The sequence below is a fragment of the Pteropus medius genome, unplaced genomic scaffold (genome assembly GCF_902729225.1).
Source record: "Pteropus medius unplaced genomic scaffold, Ma_sr-lr_union100, whole genome shotgun sequence".
Classification (NCBI taxonomy): Eukaryota; Metazoa; Chordata; class Mammalia; order Chiroptera; family Pteropodidae; genus Pteropus; species Pteropus medius.
The window spans coordinates 7,601,653-7,628,303 of NW_024345601.1; the positions used below are offsets into that span (position 1 = coordinate 7,601,653).

Sequence of the window (26,651 nt, forward strand, 5' to 3'; positions counted from 1 at the left end):
TATTCAACCACTGTGAGGTGAAGCTTTAACTTCAGACTTGGAGGTGGGCTGTGTGCAGTAAACTGGAATGCGCTCCCTCACTCACTCCTCAGTGTAGGAGTGATCCGAAGCAGGACAAGCTCAGGCTGCAGCTGCCGTCGGCTTTGTGTGGACTGGACGTGGAGCTTGGGAGAGGGGGAGGGTTATTACTCCAGTTCACCGTCTGTGGAATTACAGCTATAGCAGCAGTATACATGGGATTGCTTTTTCTCGTCTTTCCCGGTAAGTGTTTCCCATGATTTTCCTTATGTTGTCCCAGAAAGTTTGCTTGGTTTTACTCTCTAGAAAGAAATGACTTGGTACCATGAGGCATCCAAATATAAACGTTTGCTCTGTCACCGGTACAAGTAATATATGTGCGAGCCAGCCAAAAAGGAAAAATCTGACTATATAGCCAAATGCAAGAAGTTTCTTAAAACCTCTTCCATAAAAAAAAAAAAGTAAATGGTTATTTTCAGTTTTGTGTAGGTTGCTATTAAACAGAGCCTTATGGAAAACATTAAGTTGGAAAGTTAAATATTAAAGACTACAGGGCATATTTTTTTCACAGAGAGGAAAGCGAAAGGTCTTGCTAACTTGGTGTGAACTGTATGTGTGGTATGATCACCAATTTCTGTTTTTACAACTGTGAAAGAAAATCAATAATCCCTCAGCCCATGAGTACGCAGTACATGAGAAGCATACATCTTGCTCACAGCTAGCAGAGCTACTCCTGGAGACTTGTATGCATGCCTCTGTAAGGATTAACAGCTACACCTAGATTTGAAAGCTTGTACTGCTATCCTACCAGAGCTGCTTCAAGCATTTCAGGCTTGCAAATCTCAACTAGTGAATTTAACTTAGAGGCGGGGAAACTCTCTTCCAAACCATATCCCATCTCCTGTAAAATGCCAAAATCCATTGCTTGGGCAAATGTAGTATGTGACTAGCATATTGATTGGCAAAGTCTACTCAGAAAAGCTAACAAAGCTGAGCCTGGAAGCTATGCCTGATATATGCAGCGAGTTCCCCATGGCAGGAGTGAAGGAAATGAGTAGAGCTCTCATCAAGTGGAATATGTAGAGTATCCATTCACTTCCAATTTATAATAGGAAAATCTTATACTGAAATAAATACTTTTAAACAACAAAGTTTTCAAAAAATAGTTAAATGTATCTTCTGAAAAAAAATTTCAGTGAATTAGGTCTGCAACAAAATGGTTGCATTAAGAGAAAGAGTGCAACAGGCCTATATTTTCTCAACATTGGGGAGGGGGGATTTTTAATTAACTATTTATGTAAAATTAAAAAGAAAAGAAAAGCCTTGATATTTGCCAATTTTGGAACCAAATTCTCTAATGGTTTTAATAATTAGCTACTTCAAATTTTCTTAATAAACCTATTGGCTCTAAAATGCACATACATGTTATTTCATTAGCAGAAGACAACATGAATAAAGCCACTAGAAAAGTGCTGCAGCTGTAGCAATACCTTTCTTTTACCACTAATTGCATAAGAATATACTGACCAGCATAAACATAAAGAACGAATTTGTCTGTTTTCAGAAAGGACCACTAATGCTTGCCCCAAAGTGACAGATGACTGATACTAGTCTCTTTTGAAATGACTAAAGAAATTAATCCTTTAAAAGTACTATAAAATACTAATATTACCATTACTACCGATATTATTAATAATATGCTAGGCTTTAATCTATAAGAAGATTAAATCAAAGATATGCCACTTAGTTTGCAAATACATGTGTGTACACAACATATACACATATACATACACAACCACATACATATATTTATTAGCCTGAAATAAAAAACAAGGTTACAAAGAAACAAGATTGCATGTATTTGAGTAGAAAAATCACATCTAATTTTTTTAAATGGCGCACTGCCAAAACAAATCAAGTCAAAGGATCGGCAAAGATATTATTGAGTAAATAAACATAATAATTTCATAAATATTGTGTTCCTGTATAATACTAACCATCAGTTATTAATCGGGCTTTTCATTTCTCTGTTTGTCCTCCTACCACCTTTTAAATTAATTATGGTTAGGTTCACAATGTCCAATTAAATACTTCCTAAACATTAACATTTGCGAAATACGTAATTGGATAGCAAATAAAGTTTTTACAAAAAAAAAAAAGAAAAATAAAATTTGTCATAACCGAATGTGGCAGCAAAATAGAAGGTATGTTCCTTCTGCTTTTAAGTGATAATTAAGGAGCCACCAATTCTATCAAAACTTTTTCAGAGCTAAATGAAGCAGTGTGAAATAAATTTGGTTGAAATCTTGTGGCTGTCAGACTTTGTTAGCAAGCTATTAATTATCTTTATCCCAGTTTCTTCTCTAGATTATATTGCCCAATCAAATAGAAACTCCAATTATGTTCAGCATCTCCTGCCTAGGGACACAGGACCCTAATGAACACTCAGTGTCTCCAGATGAAAAATACAATTATCAGCTTTAAACATGCAAGTGCACTGCAGAGAATTGTCTGCGCTTTACTTGGCCATACAACCTAAGGCTGCCTCCTCTTTCTGGATTATTTTGAATAATTTTAAATGCTACAAAAATCAGTAGAAGAGAACTTGCCTTGTCTTAATATTATGTTAATGCTGCTTCTTTCTGCTTTTTATTTTTGATATGTCAATGTTCATACAGATATTAAATTAAATCTGGTCATTTAAAAAATTGGTTTAAAACTGCCATTTCAGTGAAGCCTAACTTTCCCCCATTTTTAAAGGTGGGTGGGCTACATAACAAAGACTGTGATTAATGGCAAGATCTAAAACTAACTTAAAAATTCTGAATAAACCCCTCCTAAATATTATTTTATTCACCCAATTTATTTTAATAGCATTATAAATAATTGTTGAAAGTCAAATGAAGACTACCATAAATGAAGTCAACAAGGGAAATAAGATTCAGTAAATTTTCAAAGGCTGTAATTTCTTCCCTCCATTTCCCCTCTTTCCCCCTTCCCTCCCCACTTCCCACCGCCGCCCCCTCCTCCCTCCACCTTTTGCCCCAGAGGCCTTCACTGTTCTTCTCAACGGGAGGCTTTGTTGTAATTAAACCAGAGAAAAACTGGCCGGCAGCAGCCCACATCTGACTTGTGGTTTCTGAAAGCAGTGTTCTGATAGAGTGTACTACCCCCCAGTGGGCAAAAACTCTACAGTAAATCTCTCGGCAATATTAATTCTCAAAACTACATTTTTCTCTTCAGAACATAAAAAGGGCTGTTTCTCAACTTCTTCTAATATTCCGCCATTTCAAGAACTTATACATCAACAGACCAATTTCCAAGAAAGAGATGGTTTGTAAATGTCTTATGGAAAAACTCTTCTCCCTCTTAAGTAATATACATTTCAGAAAATATTTTCCAGTTTCAGAATGCAGATCAACAACATTAAACTTGGTAAAACATTACACGAAAAAAGTTTTGAAAACCGTGTTTATATTGCACAGAAAAGGTTTCAGGACTTTGATTTACTGACAAGAACTCCAGAGAAAACAGATTTTAAGTGAAAAGGAATGAAACATAATTTAAGCAGTTGCTAAATTTGCATTTGTTTTGCATATGCATAATCTCCTTCCTACCCCCAAATCAAGTGTCAGGAATATATAAAAAGCTCTATCTAAGTATTAGTCTGCTTAAATGAGAGGAGGAAGAAATTGCTCTCACTTGATGAGACAATGACAGCTTTTGTTCTTTATTTCACTTTTCTTGTGCACAAGTTACCGTGGCAACTTTGAAAAGAAAATCCACAGACCACATTTGGTTAAAGTGTGCAACTGGACTGTGGATTGATCAGTTTATGTGTTCTCGATTTCCTCTTCATTTGTTTTAAATCAATAATATGATTCTCTAACATGAGAAAACAGGGTGTTTAATGATCTTGGAGGTTTTCACCAACCACCACAGTGCTTGGTACACAGTAGACCCAAATATTTGTTGTACTAGTGTAAGAAAATTTGAATATTAGAAATATTAAGCACATCAACCAAATTGTATTCACAACACTGAAAAAAGAATTTCAGGTTTGCAATGGGAAAATATTTCTGGTTTAATAGAAAAAGTAAGCATAGTTTTAATTGTAGTTGCTTAAAAGTCAATGCCAACTTAAAGCATGTCTCTTGCCCCAAACTCTCTACTGCTCACCTTCACCACTCTCTAAGTTAATATCTTATTCAGTCTTACAAGTCTTGGTTCTCTAATTTACTTAGTCTGGCTTTAATATCATAAAAGGAAGCAGCATTCACTATGACGAAAAGATAACATCCCAGTTTGCCTTTTTGTTTTAAGGATGCTCCATTTAACTTTACAAGCCAAAATAAATGAAGCAGAAATTGATTAATTTATCACAAACCTATTAGAGAAAAGAACTAGTAATAAAAGGAGAAAGTAAAAATCCTTTGCTTTGGAACTTTTATTCCCTATTTTGCATAAATAAAACAAGAACTTCTTCAACCTAGAAAATAGTCTGGATAAAACTAAGTATGAAAAGACACACTTGCTTCTGTGCCTCTCAGCAAACCCTTCAGACTTCATGACTCTCAAGAGGAGAGTTAGAAGTCCTTCTGCTTGCCTGGCATTAAACAAAAGAATTGGAACTTTCCTGAAATCTGATGATCGTGGAAAATTTAACTGCCAGACAGGCTGCTTAGAAAGCATTTTGCTGTCACTATCAACTAACGTGATATACTCCAGTTTTTCAGTTTAACCATACATGTAGTTTATTTGAATTACCATGTCATTACAAAGACTTAGCATTCACAGATTGATAATTTTGTTGTGCGTTTTTTAGCAGCAATTTAAGCCTTCGTAAATAAATTACTTTCTTAATACTCTAGATTATGATTGCATAAATTCCAATTTACCTAGAAATATTCACAGACTTGGATAAATTTGATTAAGCGTGTGTTTTTTTTCATTCTTATACTTCTACTCAAAATAATAATGCAATTAAATTAATTTGGATTGAAAGTTCTACGTGTCATTTTACTCTTATATCTAATGTTTTTAAAAATTCTCAGCATTAGAAAATGATGTGAAGTAAATCATTAAAAAGAAACTGAAATCTGGTTTAAGATTTTTAATAAATAAGCAATGATTTCAAATAAAAATAAATTTAAATCAAAAGTAGCAAATAAAGGATTTAAGAAGTTAGCAATATCAACATATAATGTAATCTTAATCTAAGTGTGATCAAAACATGAGAAATACCTTCTCATCTCAAACATTCCCACCTCCAAAATATTGTAGAGGCAGAGAAGGAATCATATAAACATGTAAATTGGCTCAAGTTCTTGATTTTATTTAAATACAAGTTTTCTATTCAGATACAACTTCTTGAATTATATTAATTTTCTTAACATATCTAAAAATGATAGCATCCTTATTTATTTACATACTTTTTTAGGTGTATCATGAAAATAAATTTAAGGCTTTTCACAGACTTGATGATTACATTATAAATGCTTTAAAAAAAAAAAAACTCCACAATTTTTATTTATAAAAAGAGAATAGAAAAGATCCTTATTAAAAGATCCCAGTGAAGTAATTATGTTTTTCTTATTTTTTCCTTCAGTTTTAAATGCGATATATTGAAGTAATGATTTAATTTAAAACAATTTTAAAACATTCCTTTAAGTAACCAGGGCTCCATTTATGTTTCTCCCCAGGTTACCTATTAACACGATTTTTCTAAAAAATCGATTTCTTTTTGTTCAGAAGCAATGGCCTCTTTCAAGACTACACAGAAATAAAGGCTCTGAAGCTGATGTTGTGGAAACCTGGCCACACTGTCCATGCCAGTGGGGGTCATTTTTCTTTTCATCATTCACATTCAACTACATGTCTCTCTATGTACGTGAATATGTAGAACCAGCTCAGAAAGAGGGAAGTCTAAGGACGGGGGCAAGATTGCTTATTTTAGATGGAGAGATCATTACAGCCTTTAATATGCAAAACCAAAAAAAAAACAAAAACAAAACAAAACCTTGATTAGCCTGTAGTTTCAAATATAAAAGGGAAGAAGATATAATCTATAAAACACAGTCAAACACGAATTGAATTGTTTTGAGCTTAAGTAAAAGGAATAGGGTCTGGTGAGAGAATCTTCATGTCTGAAAGAGTATCCTTTCCACAGAAAACTGTTTAATGTTTTTGCCTTTCATTTTAATGAAGTTTTGGGAAAACTGGCATTTTCTAAGAATTTAATGAGATTTAAGGCTTTCTATTAATCCCACATTATTACCACTATGGTATTAATAGCAATGTGAGTTTGCACAGCAAACGGAACAGAGAAAGCAGTTTCACAACTGTGAAACAGGAAAAATAAATGAATTAATCTTCCTTCTTTTCATACCAATTTAGAATATTTTTCCTTTCTCTTGGTTAAAACTGTAAAAATCAATATATATCCTTAGAGTTTGATTTTGATCAAATATTTATAGTTCAAATACAAGCTTTATCTCTGGCTATCATTATGGTCATCACTTGGACTCAGTCTGGACACAGTCAACAATTTTCAATCCCTACTCATCAGGTTCAACTAGAGTATGTCCTAGAATATGAGAAATGCCTGATTACTGGTGACATTTTAAGCAGGTTCTCACTTGTGATTTTTATTGTTTTTTAATTAGTTTCTAATGCAATTTAACAAAAGCAATTGTTTTCTAAGCTCAAATTAACCCACTTATTTTAGATGTTGAATAATTTTCAAGCTTAGAAAACAAGCCTTTTAAAGTAACTTTTAAATTATAATTTCAACAGCTTGGTTTTCCATTTTCACCTACTGAGAAAGCAACAGTTTTCAAGAAAATGTACTATTAAAAGTCAACAATAATGAGCAAAGCCCTAAAGGCGTCACAGTAAAACCTCACATTAAACAATAAATCATTTAAATTTTCCTCTGTGGGCACTTTGTGATATCCACTTGAGACTACTTTAGCTAACTGCTAACTGCTATTTTTGATTCAAGTCGCCTAAATAATAAATTAAATGTAACTGTAAATTTTTTAAGTTTCCTTTTGTTAATGCAGTCTCTCTATGATAGCATTGGTTTCTGGGGGCAAACTAAAAGAAATTAAATTTTCAAAAAGAACCAGAAGCACAAATTTTGGCCTTGTTTAACATTCACTTTCAGTAGTGTTTGAATTCTGGAACAGATGCTATCCTTGTTGGATACTAGGTAATTACTGGGAGAGAAGCAAATTGCTTCTGCTTTAGTTCTAATTTCAGCATCGAATATTTCCATGATACTCTAATGTTCCCAGAATGTACAGAAAGCCCCTGAGCAGGTAACCCTGGATCACAGATACTAATCCTACCCATCTCCCCCATCCACCAAAAAATTCTTCATGTATATTAGATAATGGACAAAGCAGTCATCATTAAAATCACTGGTCTCTTTGGTCAAGCCTTAAATCATGTTTCAGAAATGAAAAATACACTTATTGGAAAATGGCATGTTTATGTTTGAACCCAGAGAAAAATGCCTTGTCAGGTTTTGATATGTTTTCCTAATGGTTATTACAAGGAGATAGATTGAAATATCTTCCTTTCCATTTCAAATACAGACTTCTCAAATTCAGTTTGCTAAAAGAAAACTAAAAGTGTAGTCTCCTGAAAAACTAATGACTTTTGGCTAAGAACACCTGAGTAACTAGAGTTTTAAGGTCATCGACTAGTCCTCAGGAAACACTTATAAGAAGGAAGGTAATGGTGGTCACATTCACAATTGGAAAAATTGAGGCCTGCAGGAAGAATTAAAGAAGGCAAAGAAGGCACTGAACTAATAAAAATAAAAGCTTCTAAAGAAAACACTTCTCAACCCTTTAAATTGTAGATTGTATAACTTTGTAAAATCATATTCAGAAATGTCTAATAAGTTACCATGAAATTTGTCACAGTCCTTATTATGTATTTTCTCACCTCTCTGACATGTATTTTTCTTCTTTTCATACACTTTATCATTTTATACCTCAGATTTAAAAGTGAACTTTTAAAGATTGGCCTGACCTGAATTCAAAAGCCATGGAAGGGGCTTACTGCCTCTTGAATGAAGCTTTGCTTCTGTGTTCAATTCAAAGTGACACGTGACACTAATAATCAGTTAACAGTAGAAATTATCTGTTTGGTGACAATCTCAACTTCAGCTTCTACTTTCTCTCTCTCTCTCTCTCTCTCTCTTTCTCTCTCTTTCTAACTAATTACTGTAATGAAAGATGTGTTGCTTGAAGAAGAAAGAATTGAACGTAAATTTCTAGGAAATTTCTCTGATATGTTAAAGTTCATTATTAGAAGTTCATTTAAACCTTTTACTTTCACAGGAAATGCTCAGACCCAGTATTTTTTAAGGAAGAGATATAAAAGAAATCTAGTACACTTCCTTTTTTTCCATGAAGAATATTTGAATTAAGGTTTCTTTACCTCTTAAAAAAGAATACCTGTTTTTGCATAACGTGACTGCACCAGATATTCTAAGAAAGCAGCAAGAAGCAAAAGCTGGAAATAGCTATTTCACAGCAGGTAATCATACCTCAGGATGTGGCTACTGTAAAAGTTTATACTTGGATAATCCTGGATGGGAATAAAGGTAGGGGGTAACTGCCTGAAAAACCTATTACTATACAGGCATTAGCATCATGAATGGCTTTCTTCATGAGGATCTGAAGTTACTATCTCTGACCACATTGCGCAGAAGAGCCAATAAGAATTTCAAAGAAAGCAATTTTCACTAAGGGAATTAAGCTACACAAAAGAAACCTTCACACAGAAACTCTATCAGAAAGAAAAAAAAAAAATAGGAAGCCATGTGTTCTACATAGTAACAGGAAGCTGAATTGTTTCTGGTCCCCGATTTAATGAGCTTACCCGCCATGCTGAACCACAGCTGGAATTTCATTGACAACTGCGAGCCTGATCTGGAGGTGTGTGCGGCATAGGATTACTTGAATAAACAGTGAAGAACATTTCCAAGGACTAAACAAGAGTTTATAAGTCCCAGCCCCTCACCAGGAAAATAATATATGTGCATTGGATTTTCACTCACGCAAAATTTACTCACATCGTTCAATAAGGTAGGAAAAATATTAAAGTCTTTTATTTTCATGCCTGAAATTATGAAGGCTAATTAATACCTAAAGGTGCAGAAGAAATTATATTACACAACAGATCAGTATAAACCTATGAGTCCTCAGCCATGGGGAAAGTTGAATCATAATCTAGATTAGAACTTGAAGAAAGATAAATATATTGTGAAAACATTATGAGATAGAATATAATGAAACATATGCATGAAGCCATTAAACCATGTAGTACAAAACATAACAAAATGAGAATAAAAGCAAGAACTAATTTAACGTAAAATGAAATTTTCCACCTAGATTAGGTAGATGTGTTAGCTATGTAATTCTTTCCTTCCTTAAAGTTGATGAGAAAAGGTTTCTTCTGATGTACCTGCTAGAAATACCTATCAAACAATGTTTAACAATAATAATAATAATAATAACATCAATAATCAAAACAAACAATTAGCTTTGCCTCAGGATCTCAAGAGGTATGTGACTATTCCTGAAAAGTGAGAGAATATTTTACTACTCATTTCTATACCCACATAGTCAACTTAATAAAAGGTAGATAAAATTTTGGTTTTTAAGAACAATAGCATTATTATCTTTAAATTTAACATCATATCTTTATGTCACTTCATTATGAATATTAAGAAAAAATTAAAAATTTGGTCAGTGACTTGCTACAAAATTGATATCAAGTAGTACAAAAATATTTTAGAATACTCAATAACTTTAATTAAATTTAACATTTCAAAATTAAATGTATTGGGGACATGTTTCTTAATACCAGAAACATTTAAAGGAAAGAGATTATATGATTGTATTCATTATTAGCTAGTAAAAATCCATAAGCATGCAAAAAAATTAAATATGAAAGTGATTATAGATGTTTTAATTTCCATGCCTATTTAGAATAGTATCTTAAGTATGCTGGTCTGATTGCTTTCTCTTTTCTTTAACTCATTCCATTTTAGGGCTGTGAAGCTACCTTGTGTAAAGACATCAATACTGCTGACCATGATCAGCCCAGCCTGGAGCATCTTCCTCATCGGGACTAAAATTGGGCTTTTCCTTCAGGTGGCACCTCTTTCAGTTATGGCTAAATCCTGTCCATCTGTGTGCCGCTGTGATGCAGGTTTCATTTACTGTAATGATCGCTTTCTGACATCCATTCCAACAGGAATACCAGAGGATGCTACAACTCTCTACCTTCAGAACAACCAAATAAATAATGCTGGGATTCCTTCAGATTTGAAAAACTTGCTGAAAGTAGAAAGAATATACCTATACCACAACAGTTTAGATGAATTTCCTACCAACCTACCAAAGTACGTAAAAGAATTACATTTGCAAGAAAATAACATAAGGACTATCACTTATGATTCACTTTCAAAAATTCCCTATCTAGAAGAATTGCATCTAGATGATAACTCTGTCTCTGCCGTTAGTATCGAAGAGGGGGCATTCCGAGACAGCAACTATCTCCGACTGCTTTTCCTGTCTCGTAATCACCTTAGCACAATTCCCTGGGGTTTGCCCAGGACTATAGAAGAACTACGTTTGGATGATAATCGCATATCCACTATTTCATCACCATCTCTTCAAGGTCTCACTAGTCTGAAACGCCTGGTTTTGGATGGAAACCTGTTGAATAACCATGGTTTAGGTGATAAAGTTTTCTTCAACCTAGTCAACTTAACAGAACTGTCACTGGTACGGAATTCCCTGACTGCTGCACCAGTAAACCTTCCAGGTACAAACCTGAGGAAGCTTTATCTTCAAGATAACCACATTAATCGGGTGCCTCCAAATGCTTTTTCTCGTCTAAGGCAGCTGTATCGACTCGATATGTCCAATAATAACCTAAGTAATTTACCTCAGGGTATCTTTGATGATTTGGACAATATAACCCAACTGATTCTTCGCAACAATCCCTGGTATTGTGGGTGCAAGATGAAATGGGTACGTGACTGGTTACAGTCACTACCTGTGAAGGTCAATGTGCGTGGACTCATGTGCCAAGCCCCAGAAAAAGTTCGGGGGATGGCTATCAAGGACCTCAATGCAGAACTGTTTGATTGTAAGGACAGTGAAATTGCAAGCACCATTCAGATAACTACTGCGAAAGCCAATACAGTGTATCCTGTTCAAGGGCCGTGGCCAACACCAGTAACCAAACAACCTGCAATTAAGAACACCAAGCACACTAAGGATCAGCAAACCACCGGGAGTCCAGCAAGAAAAACAGTTATAATTACTGTGAAATCTGTCACCTCTGACACAATTCATATCTCTTGGAAACTTGTCCTACCTATGACTGCTTTAAGACTCAGCTGGCTCAAACTGGGCCATAGCCCAGCATTTGGATCTATAACAGAAACAATCGTAACAGGGGAACGTAGTGAATACTTGGTCACAGCCCTGGAGCCTGATTCGCCCTATCGAGTCTGCATGGTTCCCATGGAAACCAGTAACCTCTACCTGTTTGATGAAACTCCCGTTTGTATTGAGACTAAAACTGCACCCCTTCAAATGTATAACCCTACAACCACCCTTAATCAAGAGCAAGAGAAAGAACCTTACAAAAACCCCAATTTACCATTGGCTGCCATCATTGGTGGGGCTGTGGCCCTGGTGACCATTGGCCTTCTTGCGTTAGTGTGCTGGTACATTCATAGAAATGGATCACTCTTCTCAAGGAACTGTGCATACAGCAAAGGGAGGCGGAGAAAGGATGACTATGCAGAAGCTGGAACTAAGAAGGACAACTCCATCCTGGAAATCAGGGAAACTTCTTTTCAGATGTTACCAATAAGCAATGAAGCAATCTCAAAGGAGGAATTTGTAATACACGCTATATTTCCTCCTAATGGGATGAATCTGTACAAAAACAATCACAATGAAAGCAGTAGTAACCGAAGCTACAGAGACAGTGGTATTCCAGATTCAGACCACTCGCACTCATGATGCCGGAAGGCTGGCAGCAGACTGTGTTTCGGTTTTTTTAAACCTAAAGAAGGTAATAGGAACCCTGTTCTACTGCAAAACACTGGAAAAAGAGACTGAAAAAAGCAATGTACTGTACATTTGCCATATAATTTATATTTAAGAACTTTTTATTAAAAGTTTCAAATTTCAGGTTACTGCTGCGATTGATGTAGTAGAGATGCCTGAACACAATTCTATATTTTAGTATTTTTTAGTAATTTGTACTGTATTTTCCTTGCAAATATTGAAGTTATAAACCATTTACTTTGTGTTCTACTGAGTAAGATGACTTGTTGACTGTGAAAGTGAATTTTCTTGCTGTGTTGAACAATCAGGACTGCATTCACATGAGATCCTTGTAGTATAAGCACAGGCCATTTTTCACTTTGGTATTAATAAAATGTAAAAAAAAAAACGGCTGAATGAGAAAAATTAAATTCAAAAAATATTTATGAAATAATGTTCCAATTATTAAATTTATATTATCCCAGTGGTATTAAATAAATCAGAATATGTGAAGTAATGGGCAATATCAAACTTGCTGCATATCTCCATTTTTACTATAAAAAAATTAAATATCCTTAGGAGAGTAGGCATATCTTCTGAACTGAATACATCAGCTGGCATTAAAGGAGTGTGAAGTCTGTTAAAGCCATTGTTAACAGAGCTTTGAGAATAAAAGACTTCACAAAAATAATAAAGTAAGCATGTTTCCAATTTAGGGGGAAATCTATACTTAGAAAAACATAAAAACTTAGCCTTGAATAGCATAATGAACACAAATACCAGAATCGCATTTGGGTTTTGCCTATACCATCCTGATTTTTGAAAAGTGAACCTTAAAGATATAATTGTTGAGTTGTTTTTTTTTTAATCATAAAGGTGTCAAAAAACCTTATATGTATTAAAAAGGTAGTGTAACCATGAGACTTTCCCCTCAACAATGCAGAGAAAGTAGTACTTTAAATAAGTGAGAATTTAAAAGAAAAATAAATACTAGAAATCAAATTTAGAGGTGGTTTATGTGAAATGTTTTAACGCTGTACATAAATCTTCAATTTATTTTCACAATGATCAAGATTACTGCCCATTACTGTCACAGTTTTCCATATAATACATAATAAACATGTAACATTTCTTTCTAGCTTCCTACTGAATTGTGAGCTATTACTTGTTTAAAAACCACATCACTTTTCTGTTGCCATAATTTTTTTTTCCAACAAAAAACCAAAGTGCATTGTACGCCCTTTGGCCAGTCTTGTATGTGCCTTGATCCAACGCTACATGTATTCAGCTTTTAAAATTTGACAAATTTTTCATACTTCCTTAAATATGAAAAATTATGGTCTTATTGCTGAATAAAACAAAAAAAAAGTACAAAATAATCGTGCTTGCTTTTTCGGGATTATGTTACTATCACTAAAGTAGCAAAGTGCCCAGCACATTAGTCCTAAGCACCCCATGTATTTTTCTAGGCATAAAAATAAACATTGGCTACAAATAAAAGAATAGCAATATACTGATCTTGTCTATCATTTTACTTCACAAAGAGTTCAGTGTTTAATGCATTAAATAATTTCCTAACAGTCTTTGGATATACTCTTATTTTATTTATTCACTGCATTGATGGAAAACTTCAAAAGTGGTTTTGTGACCTTTCAGTCTTTTGTCCGCTGCTGCCAAGACTGATACTTTTGTCTTTGAAACTCTAATATTTTTTTTAAATGGCTTTTTTGTACTGTGATTTGGCATCAGAGGATTTGAAATCTCAGATCTACCACTTACAAGGTATGTACCTAAAAGCAAACCACTTACTCTTCTTAGCTTAGTTGCTTTATCTGTAAAATGGGGCTAATGCTATCACCCACCTCACAGGGTTGTTGTGAGGATTAAATGAGACAATGTACATGGAAATTATATGATGTTCAACCAAATTTAAGTTAACTACTATTCAAGAAAATTTAGCCATGTGTTCCCAGAGTTTTGCTAGATATCGTCGCTTCTGCTATATTAACAAATATCTCCGATTGCCTATGAAACCTCATTATTCATTGCCGTCTTCAAATGTTTCTCAATACTTTTCTTTTGACTTCTGTTATGAAGGTTAGCTGTTTTCTAGGAATAACTTAGCTAAGATAAATATGATTAACATCAATATAGAAAATATTTTCTGAAGGAAATTTGACTTTGCTTCCTGAGGTTTTGAGTAGTTCAGCTACAGTTCTGCCAAAAGTCAGGGAAAGAGCGAATGGTTTCAAGTCCCTACAAAACTGAATTTATAAAAATCCAAAGGCCAAGAGATTATACTATTTTCCAGTTAGTATATATTTCATGACCACAGAAAATTTTGTGTGTATTCTAATACATGTATTTAAATTTTACCTGGGATAAATCAGACACAAGTTTTAAACCAGCAGATAGAGACAACACGAATAAAGATTTACTCTACCTAGGCTTGCTAAGAAATCCAAACACTTTGCTGAAAAAAAAAAATACACATCTTTTCAATAGAACAACAAACCACAGATCATCTTAAAGGCACTAAATTAATTACAGATACATTTGCATATATCCCAAACTAAATGTTCACAATTTTTATTGATCAGGTACTAACAGAGAAAATTGTAGAGGGAAAAAATCCAATCCTGAATATAAAGCTTATAGATTTAACAAGAATACAACTAGGGGAGCTAAAAGAAAAAGAGGGGGTGGGGGGAATCTCTCCCTTGTTGAACATTTAACAAAATCAAAAACTGTTTTTGGATGCAGCCACTTGTAACTGCATAAATCAGTGTACTTATGCTCTCATTCCCTATTAAAAACAACACTGTGCTATGTCTTTCAGCAAGTCCAATTTATTAAAAGTATTCTCCTGTGCCCCAGAAACTAGTAAAAAATTGCTTTACTAACTACAGTTTCTGAGTAAAGCACATTTTATAGCTATATACCAACATGACAGTTTTCATGAGGAATTCAAAGAGACCTACATGCTTTAAAACACCTGAAGTGTGGGTGTTAAAGGAACCAAACCACCACTAAATTTACTTTAATATTAGCTCATCTGCTGCTGAAAACAGTAGTGGCATTTAAAATTGTAATTCCTTTCTCCTACTTAGCATGATTAGCAAATCTTAATTTAGCACAGTCTTGGAATTAAAACTACTGTATTTTATGCTTTTAGACTTTGGTTAACAAAAAATAACTCATTTATCAATCACTTAAGAACTAGAGTTCCCTACAAATAATCTCAACAGATAATGACCTTTACTGAGTGTCTTCTATATTATAAATAGCAGAAGCCTGCCTTCAAGAAGTGCACTGTCTACAGGTTAAGGCATAACCACATAATGTAATGAAAGTTGACTGCAACTGCAGTAGAGAAGAAATAATTACATCTGTTTGGATAGATCAAGGAAGACTTCATGAAAGAGGTAAAATTAGGGCTGGATATTGAAAGATATGAAGGTATTTAAAGAGAAAGCAAGAAAAGTAGATACCAACCAAACCATGGGAGAGAAAATGGTGAACGAAGTGATGGAGATAGGAAAATAGGGGCAATGTTTTTCAATGCTGACTATACCCTTCCCCTCCACTAGTTTCATCAAATAGTGATGACTTGAAGAGGCTTTTATTAAGATAACCAGCCCTCAATATAGACCTACTAAATTTAAATCTCTTAGGTTAAGACTAGGCATTTAATTTTTTTTAACCCCAGAGGTGATTCTGATGAGGTTGAGGACCACTTTCTTAGTGAATGTTTGGGGAAAGGCCAACGGTCTAGCTGAGATATAGGACCCATGAAGGCAGTAAGGCTGGAAAAGTTTTTTTGTTATTGCTGTTGTTGGTTTTTGCTTTTGTTTTTATGTTAGGCTTTGTAATGTGTTGAATTCCAAGATGAGAAGTCTGCAAGATATTCTTTGGCAGGTGTGTAAACAATCAGTGCACTCTAGGGACATTTGTAAACATAAAGAATATTGCATGATGAACAAATGAGGAGAATCTGGGAGTAAGAAGACAAATTAGAAGGCTTAGAAGAGGAAACAATGCACTGAACAGTGGATGGGTTTTTGTTTGTTTGTTTGTTTGTTTGTTTTTAAGGTGTAATTCAACAGATACAGGAAAGGTAGAATTCCTAGGAATTGGAAACTGAGGAAAGAATAAAAACTGAAGATGATGACTTTCAGCCAGATAAGTAGCATGTTGGTGAGGTAATAAGGATGGAAAATGCTAGAAAAGCAAATTTCAGAATATTTTGTACATATTTGGTTTGAACAGGTGATCATATGAACAATATAGTTTTACGCTGGCTAATTATTAAGAGTGCCTTCTTTAATCTTCCATAGTGACACAGTGTAGATGATAAATTATAAGTGCCTTAGGTTTAAAGTACTTTTATGTTATCCCTCTGGAATGTCTATCAGGAAGTTGGAAATGAAAGTCTGGGGACATATCCTCAGCATCAAGACAGGGAATCCATGTCTAACAGGTTACTATTAAAGTTTAGAGGATGGACGAGATCACCAACAGAAAATGAGCAGAGAGAGAAAAGGAACAACTGCCCTTTGTAGGGATAGAAGAAGGAAAAGGAATCCAAAACAAAAACAAAGAGTGAAAAAAAAAGAAAATGAGTCACAAAGAAGGTAAAATCATGAGAAGAAAATATTATTGAAGTCAAAGAACTAGAAATATTAAAAAAAGAGGATGTCAAAAATTTAGTCAGGAATATAGAGGAAGAGGATACTGCTGAATAAGGAAAATGGGAAGCCCTTAAGTGATTCTGAAAGCAGTGTCAGCACAGTAATAAGGCAAAAGCCTCTAGGATGTTGACAGGATAATGGGAGATTTAAAAAAAGAAGAAAAGAAACAATGATTAAGACTATTCTTTAAGAAGTTTGGAGGGTGAAGGAATCTTGGTCAGTTGTGTGATGGATCAAGATAGATAAAAAGAAAGTGAATCCGAGGAGGGATATTTGTCGGCCACAGGAATAAGAGGCAGTATAGATTTAGGAATCTATAATGAGGATGGAAAGCATAGTTCATAGGAGAAAAAATTTGAGAAGCACAAGAGATGTGGTCCAAGTCATGGCTGTGATTCTAAGATGACTGAAGTAAAGGCTATGTCTGAGAACCTGCAGTTTTGGAAGAGTCACCAGCAAGGACTACAAAGTCACTCAGAGAAATGGAAAGGGTTGTTATGAAAGTGAGCTTTATAAAACAGGTCCTAAGGGAGATGAGAAAATAGCCCAGAAATTAATAGGAGGAAAAAAATTATGAGATTAGGTGATGTAGATGTAAAACAAGCACTTCAAAAGAAAGGTTTATGAATAATGGAGATGGAAACAGTCAGGAAAGTGATCTTCCAAAGGCAGGGAAAATTGTTTTCAAACTCCCTACCTATATCCTATACTCCTCCCCTCCACTAGTTTTCATCCTATAGTGACCACAAGAGGACAGGTAACATGGAAGGACTCATCCTCAGGGAATAGATGTCAATTAATTCAAGGTGGTGGAAAGAATGCAAAGAAAAATAACAGTTACATGGGAATTTGGAATCCAAAAGTAAAGAATTGCAATGGGCCCAGTGGAAGCAGTTAGGAGATGGGCCAGAAAAGAGGCCAAACACTTAGATAGAAAGAGACACAAAACAGAAAAGTAGAGCAGAGGAGAGCATTGCACCTAGGACTCTAACAGATAATCAGAGTTAAAAAGGATGTTGGTCATGAGAGGTCACGAAACTTATTTAAATAGTATAGACATTCTGAACAGATAAAAATAACTAGAATAACTAAATTAAACTTGCTCTATTCTTTGAACATCACAACAGAATTAGATCCAAATTTATCTCAAAATACACACTGAAGAAGTATTTCTACCCACCCACAGAAACTTTTCTCAGGCTTTCCCACAAGTATCATAGGATTGCAGGAGAAAGAGTAAGCAAATCACATTATGGACCCTTCCCACTTTCTACCTCCCATCTCAATTTTACACTATTTGAGTGAAATGAGATAGAAATAAACTTTAGGGCTGCCTTGAAAGTTTTTTTTTTTCTTTTTTAAGAGGCTTCAAAAGGAAGCATGCAACCACAGGAGTGTGGAAGTTGGGGATAATGGGATTTTACAGACTGATTGTGTGCACACATAAAAGCAGTACTTCTTTTTCAATGCCAGCTGGCTGGAGTGGAGACGGGGGCAGTCTAGGAAATTACTATCCAAAGTAATTACCCATCTGAATGTATAGCATGGCTCTGATAATTGTGACATTACAAAGCTGAGGCTAGTTCATACCAACATTCCATTAAAAAGGCATAGAATCACGGCTGGAATTCCACATTTTAATTTCCTAGATATGAGGGCCAATGTTAATAATTTTAAAAAAAAATAGTAAAGACTAGGTAAATAAAAGTCTAACAAAATTCTCTTTTAAAAATACGTTCTATAAACATTAGCAATGCTTACACATACAGTGGGCTTACTAAGTGCCTGGTGATCATGCTACTGCTGCTGCTGCAGCCAATACCATTAGTTGAGGTCTTTGTCAAGAACCGTGCTAAATTCTATATATTTTAATCTCATTTAATTCACATGATAACTTTACAGATAGGAGTTATTAACTGTATTTTTCAGATGAGAAAATTAAGACTTTGAAAGGCCATAGAGATATTTTAATTCATTCAACATTAACAATTACTTACTGAGTACCTACCTACTCAATAATTGTGCTTGGGGCTGGGTATACAGCACTGCACCAAAAAGAAATGGAGATTATAGTTGGAGGCAGGAATTCAGATAATTCAGCTATTGACCAAAAACTAAATGAATATAAAGTGAAAAGTTGTTACAGGTGTCATGGAAGGGAAAAATATAGTGCTGTGAATGAGTCTAATAGGAGAACCTTCTTAGACTGGGTGATAAGGGAAAGCCTAAGACCTGTGGGATAAAGAGTCAGCCATGTGAAGAGTGAGGTAGAGAGTGTTCTGAGCACAGGAAATAAGAAGTGTTGAAGTTTCAAGGAAGAAATCAGCTTAATGAATTTAGGAATTGAAAAAATGTCAGGGGGCTCAAGCTCAATGAGCAAGACAGAGCTGAGATCAGTGAGGCAGGGCTGGATCAGACCATGCAGGGTCTTGTAGGCCAAGGCCAAGGTAAGGAGTCTGGACTTCATTCTAATATAAGAAAAGCAAATGGGTGGGGGTGTCCGGGGAGGAAGAGGAAGAAGAGAATGATGTGTGGGGATCAGACTATCAGATTTCAATTATAATAAGGTCTGTAGTCACTGCATGGAGAAGAAATAGTAATATGGAATAGGATGGTGGCAGTGAGAAGAAAAAGGGGGAAAGATGCCAGGAATATTTAGGAGCTATAATGGTAGCCTTAAAGTTATATAGTTAGTAAGTAGTTAACAAGGTATTCTGTCTGCTACTGAAGCCGGAGCTCTTACCCACTCTCTTTAAGTAGTGAACAGAAATGTTTTTTCAATAACTTTAAAAAGGAATTTAAGTCCAAGAAAAAGAACATTATTTTCTTTTCTTGGAATAACAACTAGAAGACATTTTTAAGATTAAATCTCAAAACATTTTAATGGGACAAATGTGGATTTTTCTACCAAGGCTTATAGACCTCTTCCCCATGATGCTAAATAATGACTTCTGGTCAATATTTAATAGCTGTAAATTACCCTAAGGATAACTTTTGTCTTTCTTACAGCTTTCAATAGATTTAAACTCAGAGTTGGCAGACAAATCTTAATGTTTGAGTTCACTACAACACCTTTTCATGATCCCTTTGTGTCTTCTAAGAGCCAGATTGTAAGTGCCAGATCTCTGAAGCTGTTCTCAAGGCTCAGTGCTGAGTTTGAGACATATAATCCAATACGAAGGTAAAGAAATGCCAAGATTATTTAATGTTTTTTAATAATTATTTAATTATATTTTAAATATCATCTTTAAATTACTGACATGCTTTATTCAGAGTATACTTACCAGACATCTGTAGTTATAGACAGATGTTGGAGATCTACATTTAATCCATGCTTACACCCTATATGTCACAGAATCTTAGAGCTAGCTAAAGGAGATTTCATGAATTTTGGTGATGTGTACTAACAATTAAACAATTTCTTCATTGTTTTAAAACAATACAAAATTTGAAAAAAGTCTGTAGTTAAACTGTAACTAGTCTACATTTTTTTAAAAAATCCACAATGGAAAAAACATGCTATTAATCAAAGTCTATTAATCAAAATATAGCTCTGACTACAGAGTTATTCAAGGCTTATAGCACTCACCACACAGGAGTTAAATGTTACATTTATTACTGTTATTATCTAATAAATAAAATATTTTACTTATAAATTGTTATCCATATTCCCCATTAAAATGTAAACTCCATGAAGGCCAGTAATTTTTCTCTTGCCCTTTCACTGCTAAATCACTCTAACCTATAGAAAAATGCCTGGCATCTAGCAGACACTCAAAAAAATATTTGCTGGGTGAGTGAATAATAGAATGAATGAGTTTCAAAGGGTTGTTTAACAAAGTATCATCTGAGACAATCTTTGTTAAAGCTCTTTGTAAGCTGTAAAACCATTCTACAAATGTAGAATATTAATCACTATCTTCATGATAATTAGCATAAACAATTTACTCATTCATTATCTCCTTTACTTCCCAATGCACAAAAGAAATGAAAGTTCAATCAGATTATGCAACTTGCCCAATGTTGTACAGTATAAATGGTAGAATTAAGACTCCCAAAAACAACTTGATTCCAAATGCAAGGATCTTAAATCTAGATCTGTCTTTACTATGTTGTTCTCTTCGTTGTGAAACCCTGACCTAAGTATACACACAGTGTATACTAGAACAGTCTATTAAATTACATGTACAATTGATATGTGAGATGATGATCAAGAATATTGTATTTGAATTAGACATATCTGGGTTTGCACAGTTTTTGCCACTTACTTGGGGTATGGCCTTAGGCCATTTAGCCAACCTTTCTAAGCCTCAGTTTCACCTTCTATAAAATAGGATCATAATAGTGCCTCTCTAATTATAATGAATAAATTATGTATATATATTTCAAGTTGAGCATTTAACTCATACCTCTCTCTCAGTAAATACCCAGTAAATTTTATTTTCATCTTTGATGATGAAGAAACATTTGCCTGGTGTCTGATATTAGAACTAATATTTGAACATAGGATAACAAAAAATGGAAAGTAGGGAAGCAAGATAAACGCACTTGTGTGCATTTCTATTTTCCCTCTGTACCCTGCACTGATTTTACAGAAACAAATACTAATAAATGCATACTTTTTCTCTCTCTCTCCGCAACCCAACACAGGACTGGGTTCATTATATTACTCTGCTACCTTTTGGTAAAGGTACATGTAGGAATGTCAACTGCTAAAAAGTATAAGAAATAACAATTTTTTTAAAAAGTTATTATCTTAAAGCTGTTAAAATGGTAAAAGTCTTCTTTATGTTTTCTAGAATCCCAATAAATTTGTTGTATAAGAACAAATATCTAGATGGTTACTTGTTAAATTAAAGAGTTATTAAAGTGTATCAGTGTATGAGCACCAGGGACAGTGTTTCAGATAAATTGGTCCCTGCTGGTGGGAATCATTTTTATTGGGAAAAAGAGAGCATTAACAGCTAGGTACGTGTTTCAGGCAACTATAGTCTTCTGTTTAAGTGCAACTGTAAATTGCATAATCCAAGCTATCCCTTTCTGGGTGTGAATCCAAATTCGCATGCCCTTGCTCTTTTAAAAAAAGAGAGAGCAGGAGGGAGGTCTAGTCTCTAGTTTTATAAACATGTTTAAATAAGACATTCTTATTTCCTGGTTTATCAGGTGCCGATCTTTTCCAGGTCTACAGGAATGTAGATAAGATTTTTCTTCAGAAAATTCTTCTTTTAATGTTAATTAATATACTTAAAAGGTTAGGTCTAAGAGTGAAAATTAGATTTCAATATTTATTATAGTGAGATAATATTAGCTAGAAGAAGTGTGCTAGTTCACAAGCACATTAAACTTTCTCACCTCCCCAGACAAATTTCACAAGTTCTTCCCCAATTCTTCACCTTTCCTTAGAAGTCCCAGACAGAGAGGTAGCAGTAAGAGCCATTAAAACCAATTAACACTTCACCTTCATTTTGGGACAAATAAGAGGGGAAAAAGTGATTCAAACTAAATCTTTAATAAATGTGTAAAAGTAAATTATAAGTCAATTCAAAGTAAATAAAAACATTCACTTGTGACAAAAATGTACATGTGTGAAATAGTTTATGTTCAAATGAAAAAAAAAAGTAAAAATGTAACTTCTTACCAAATCTTCACAAAATACTTAAGTATCCACCAACTATACTACCCTTTAATAGTAAAAAATATATAGTTAAGGGTCTCTTAAAAGAATGTTAATTCTGTGCTCTACTTTCAGCCAGTCTAACAAATAACAGAGTAATCAATTTATTCTTTAAAAATATTTCTAGGGCAAGGAACTATATATTTCAGAATCTATTCTAAAATTTAATGTCGACACTGAAGTATTTTAATGTAGATGTTAAAAGCAGACACTGTTTAATGTAGACATTAAAGTGTTATACAATTATCTTCCATAAAACCCTGGTAACTATTACTTTTGTAAAAATAAATATATTGAAGAGATGATAAGAAATTGGCATATTCAACATGTCATTCTTGCATATAGAGGAGTGGTTAAGAGCACAGAGTTCTGGAGTTAAGCCAACCCAATTTCAAACCACACCAGTTATACCACTTACTAGCAGGGTAACTGGGCAAATTACTTAATCTTTCTAAACTTGCCTTTCTTAACCCTACTTCGTAGGGATTAGTAAATGAATTTAAAATATAGAAGTGCGTAGTATAGTAATGCCTAACACATTAATAAGTATGTAGCATTTTGTGGCTACGGGCAATACATTCCGGGGGTTAATTGTGCAAATTCTTAAATCTGACTTCTTAGGTTCAAAACTAAGATTTCCCACTTATTACTTATTTGGCTCTAGGCTAATTATTTCACCTCTCTATATTAACATTAGTAAATACATAAAAAAATTAGAGTACTTTGCACATTGTAATTACTCAATAAATTATCATTTCAAAAATACTTCAACTGAAGTCTCATAGAAGTTAAAATTTAAAGAGCATATCAGAGCAATTTTCTTTTCTGATATTTGAGTTGATCAGCATTAGAAATAAACATTATCAATTCAATCCACATCCATAAATCTTTCCTATATACCAATATGCAATTATATATTGATCAAGCTCCTAGTTTCAGGTTTCCCAGATTTATCTGATGATATAAAACACACAGAGATTGTGACTGAGCGGGTCTGAGGTGGGGCCTTGGAAGTTGTATGTAAAATCTACTTCTTATGTGAGTCCTATAGCCAAGCAGGCTTGGAAACCTTGAACTAGTTGAAGCTATGTTCAACCACAGAACCTGAGAAGAATATCTAGCAATCACACCCACTGAACAGAATTATTCTTTTCCAAGTATTATGTAATAAAAATGAGAATATTAAAAATAATTTTTATTCAACATTTTGTTGAGTATTCATTAGTAACAAATATTTATTGAGCATATATTATAGTATAATTCACAAAACAGCGTATGAAGGTTAATTGGAAAACAGACTTATTTTTAAAATTAACATCATTTGGGGAGTGAGAGTGGCAAACAGAAAAGAAGAGCATCCTTAGCAAAGATACTCATAATATACCATTTGTCCTGAAGAGTTCAGAAAATATTGGGACAAGAGTCCTATTGGTCCAGAGGTATAGTTCTTCAGGAAGTCTGTTATAGTTATTTATGACACTGCTACTATTTGAATGAGCTGAAAAAGCTAATAGTTTAAGGACATTGAAATAACAAATTCACTATAAAAGTAATTTAAAGGGTGTAACCATTTTTTTCTTGACTCTTGAAACAAATTATAGTTTATCTCTCATGAGTAAAATTAGCACTAACTTGGATTTGAATTTTTTTCAAGACAATGATAAAAGGAAACACAACAAGCTTCCATTTTCCCAAGCCCCCATGCCCACTCCTGATATACACCACATATTGCTAAAACTGTGACCAACTTCTACAACTGAGGGATCTGGATTCTACAACCTTGTAGAAACACAGGCATACATAATTATGTAAGGAAACCCAAGTGAAATGACAGCAAAAATAGCACTAAGACTATTTTACTAAATGTAGAACACTTATAAATTATGGTGTAGTAAATCTGTGTATATTTCAACATGTTATATCATTATTTACATTAGCCAGTGTGGTCAAGAATTATTGTGATTTAAGATCCAAGCTAGTACCTGGAGAGGTAAAACAGTGCAATCATTAAGTAATTTTCTGTAATCTTCTGGCTAGAGAATTACTAGCTACTTGCATAAATTTGGAATAAAGTGGATTTAAATGCAGTCATTATAGCTATTCATATATAATTAGTCCATAGTAGCATGAGCTAAAATAAAGTATCTAACAAGTGTTACTTAAAATATGACTAAAGGGAGCAGGCACAAAACTTCAGGTTTTTCAGTTTTTCCACTGCTCCAAGAATTAGGAAAATAAAGGGCCACTTAGGACTCATAAGTGGTCACTGAAGAGTGGTAAGATGACGTGGATTTTTCTTCTTTTTAATTTTCTGATTTTCCAAATTTCCAGTAAAAAAGTACTATATTTTTTTTCATGACTAGAGAAAATAATTCCTTTATTTAAAGATATTATCTGACAGATCAAATTTATATGAATATTACAGTAAAGCTATTTAAAAACTTTGTCCTTGAAGAGGCTTAATCATGTTCTTCCTCAAAGAAAATCTGTCTTGGGTCCTCCTTATTTTGTCCAATAAAATATAATACAAGAAAAATAATAAAACAAGGACTGAAATTCTACGCACTACTTCTAAATGTAGGTTATAAAAGGATGGTTCACAGTTGCAATGCTAAGTGATAAGTTTTAATGGTAGTGATAGAAGAACTCCTCCTATTCAACTGGTGTGTGATCCCAATAAACACAGTGAAGGCTGGCAAATGGAAAACCCTTACCTTCTCTGAGCAAAAGGAGAGCCAACTCTTCCAATGGATCATCGTTGAGATTATAAGACATAGCCAGCAATAGACTTTTATTACTCATCCTTCGCCTTTTCCTCTTCATTTTATCATTCTCTCCTTCTTCATTTTTTTTTTCTTTAATATTCTCTCTTTAGCTTTGGCCTATCTCCACACCAGTTCCTTAGGAGGGACTCAAAGGCATTGTTATTCTTATGAATTTAAAAAGGGACAATTGTAGATGGGCCTTGGAACATGTGGAGATCTATGCAGCCTCCCATTAAGACAAAATGGGCACTTCCTAGAGCTAATGCACAATTGGTATGTTAAGGGATACTTTATTTATAAGACAGGTTTAGTCAATGCCCCTTTAGCCTTTTTCAAATTTTCTTGAGCACCATGCTGATATGGTAAGTCTAGTTCTCCTGACTTTATGCTGTTTTAGAAGGCAATATCTACAGGGCAAGGAATTTTCTATGAGTCTTTAAAAATAATAACATTCTCACAGAAAGGTACCTACCAAAATGAGCTTCGTACAATAATCTGAACAAAGTCAGAATATGTAAGTGCTCACTGTAAGACTTCAGCTAACATATTCTTCAAAGAATAGACATAAGAGAACTCAGCAATGCTTAGTTCAGAGTTTTCCAAGATTCTCAAACTGAAAGCTGTTTCCTTTGGGTTTATATACTGCAGAAGCAACAATGGAGGCAAATAACATAAATGCTATAATCATGTTCCAGTCCAGAAGTTTTTATTACAGTAAGTTCAGCTCTGGGTAAGCTGCTATAATCAGCACTCTGTGATGGCAAATACACTGACTGTATTTCCATTCTAAACAGTATATAGCACTTGGGCTCTTCCTGAGAAGGATTCATGAAACAGCTCTAATCAACACATTATAGTTGGAACAGTTAGATGTAACACTCACAATTTGTATGACTTAATTGTCAAAAGTGTTTGCTTTCCAGAAGAATACAGTTAACTTCAACTTTCAGTAAAATCTTTCAAACTAGTTCATCAACTAAAATGACAAATAATCTCTACCCTTCCATTACCAGCAACACCCTCTGAGATATAACTCAGTTGTTAGAAAAAAAAATCTAGAAATGAATACAAATAACAAAATAATTTACCAAAATAAATGGCCTGAAGCAAAGTCAAATAAGAGAAAAATTTTTCCAAAAATTTCAAAGACCATTGGTAATGGTGAAGGTTCTTCCTGGGTTTATGTCAATAGAAGGCTTATTAAGTAGGCTGTCCACTGAAAAATATTAGTTTGCTTCCTAGCTTATTGTTGTGTGATCTTCTGACATATAAACTTACTAACCTCAAATTCCATAGCTCTAGAAGCAGCTTGGCAATTGTTTTTCTAGACTATGTCCAAAAGACATAGTTTCTTAAATCAATGAAAATAACTGAATAATTGCTAAAATTTTATTTAAAGAAAAAGCAAACA

General features: G+C 34.0%; 2 protein-coding genes across 4 annotated transcripts in view; one reads left to right on the plus strand and one right to left on the minus strand.

The window, feature by feature from the left end:
• The window catches only part of MACROD2 (mono-ADP ribosylhydrolase 2), a 1,804,338-nt gene that overhangs the window by 1,515,438 nt on the left and 262,249 nt on the right, over positions 1-26,651 (minus strand). The window lies entirely within an intron of this gene.
• FLRT3 (fibronectin leucine rich transmembrane protein 3) lies at positions 28-13,627 on the plus strand. Of its 3 annotated transcripts, none has more exons than XM_039874456.1 (3): positions 28-261; positions 8,373-9,122; positions 10,091-13,627. In XM_039874456.1, the coding sequence occupies exon 3, from the start codon at positions 10,134-10,136 to the stop codon at positions 12,081-12,083; it is 1,950 nt and encodes a 649-aa protein (XP_039730390.1). In that variant the 5' UTR covers positions 28-261; positions 8,373-9,122; positions 10,091-10,133; the 3' UTR covers positions 12,084-13,627. The 3 variants fall into 3 exon arrangements, with proteins under 3 accessions (XP_039730390.1, XP_039730391.1, XP_039730392.1); XM_039874457.1 differs by having other exon boundaries at positions 8,373-8,571; XM_039874458.1 differs by lacking the exon at positions 8,373-9,122.

Coding starts and splice junctions, on each gene's coding strand:
- FLRT3 (XM_039874456.1), top strand. CDS start 10,134: ATGATCAGCCCAGCCTGGAGCATCTTCCTCATCGGGACTAAAATTGGG.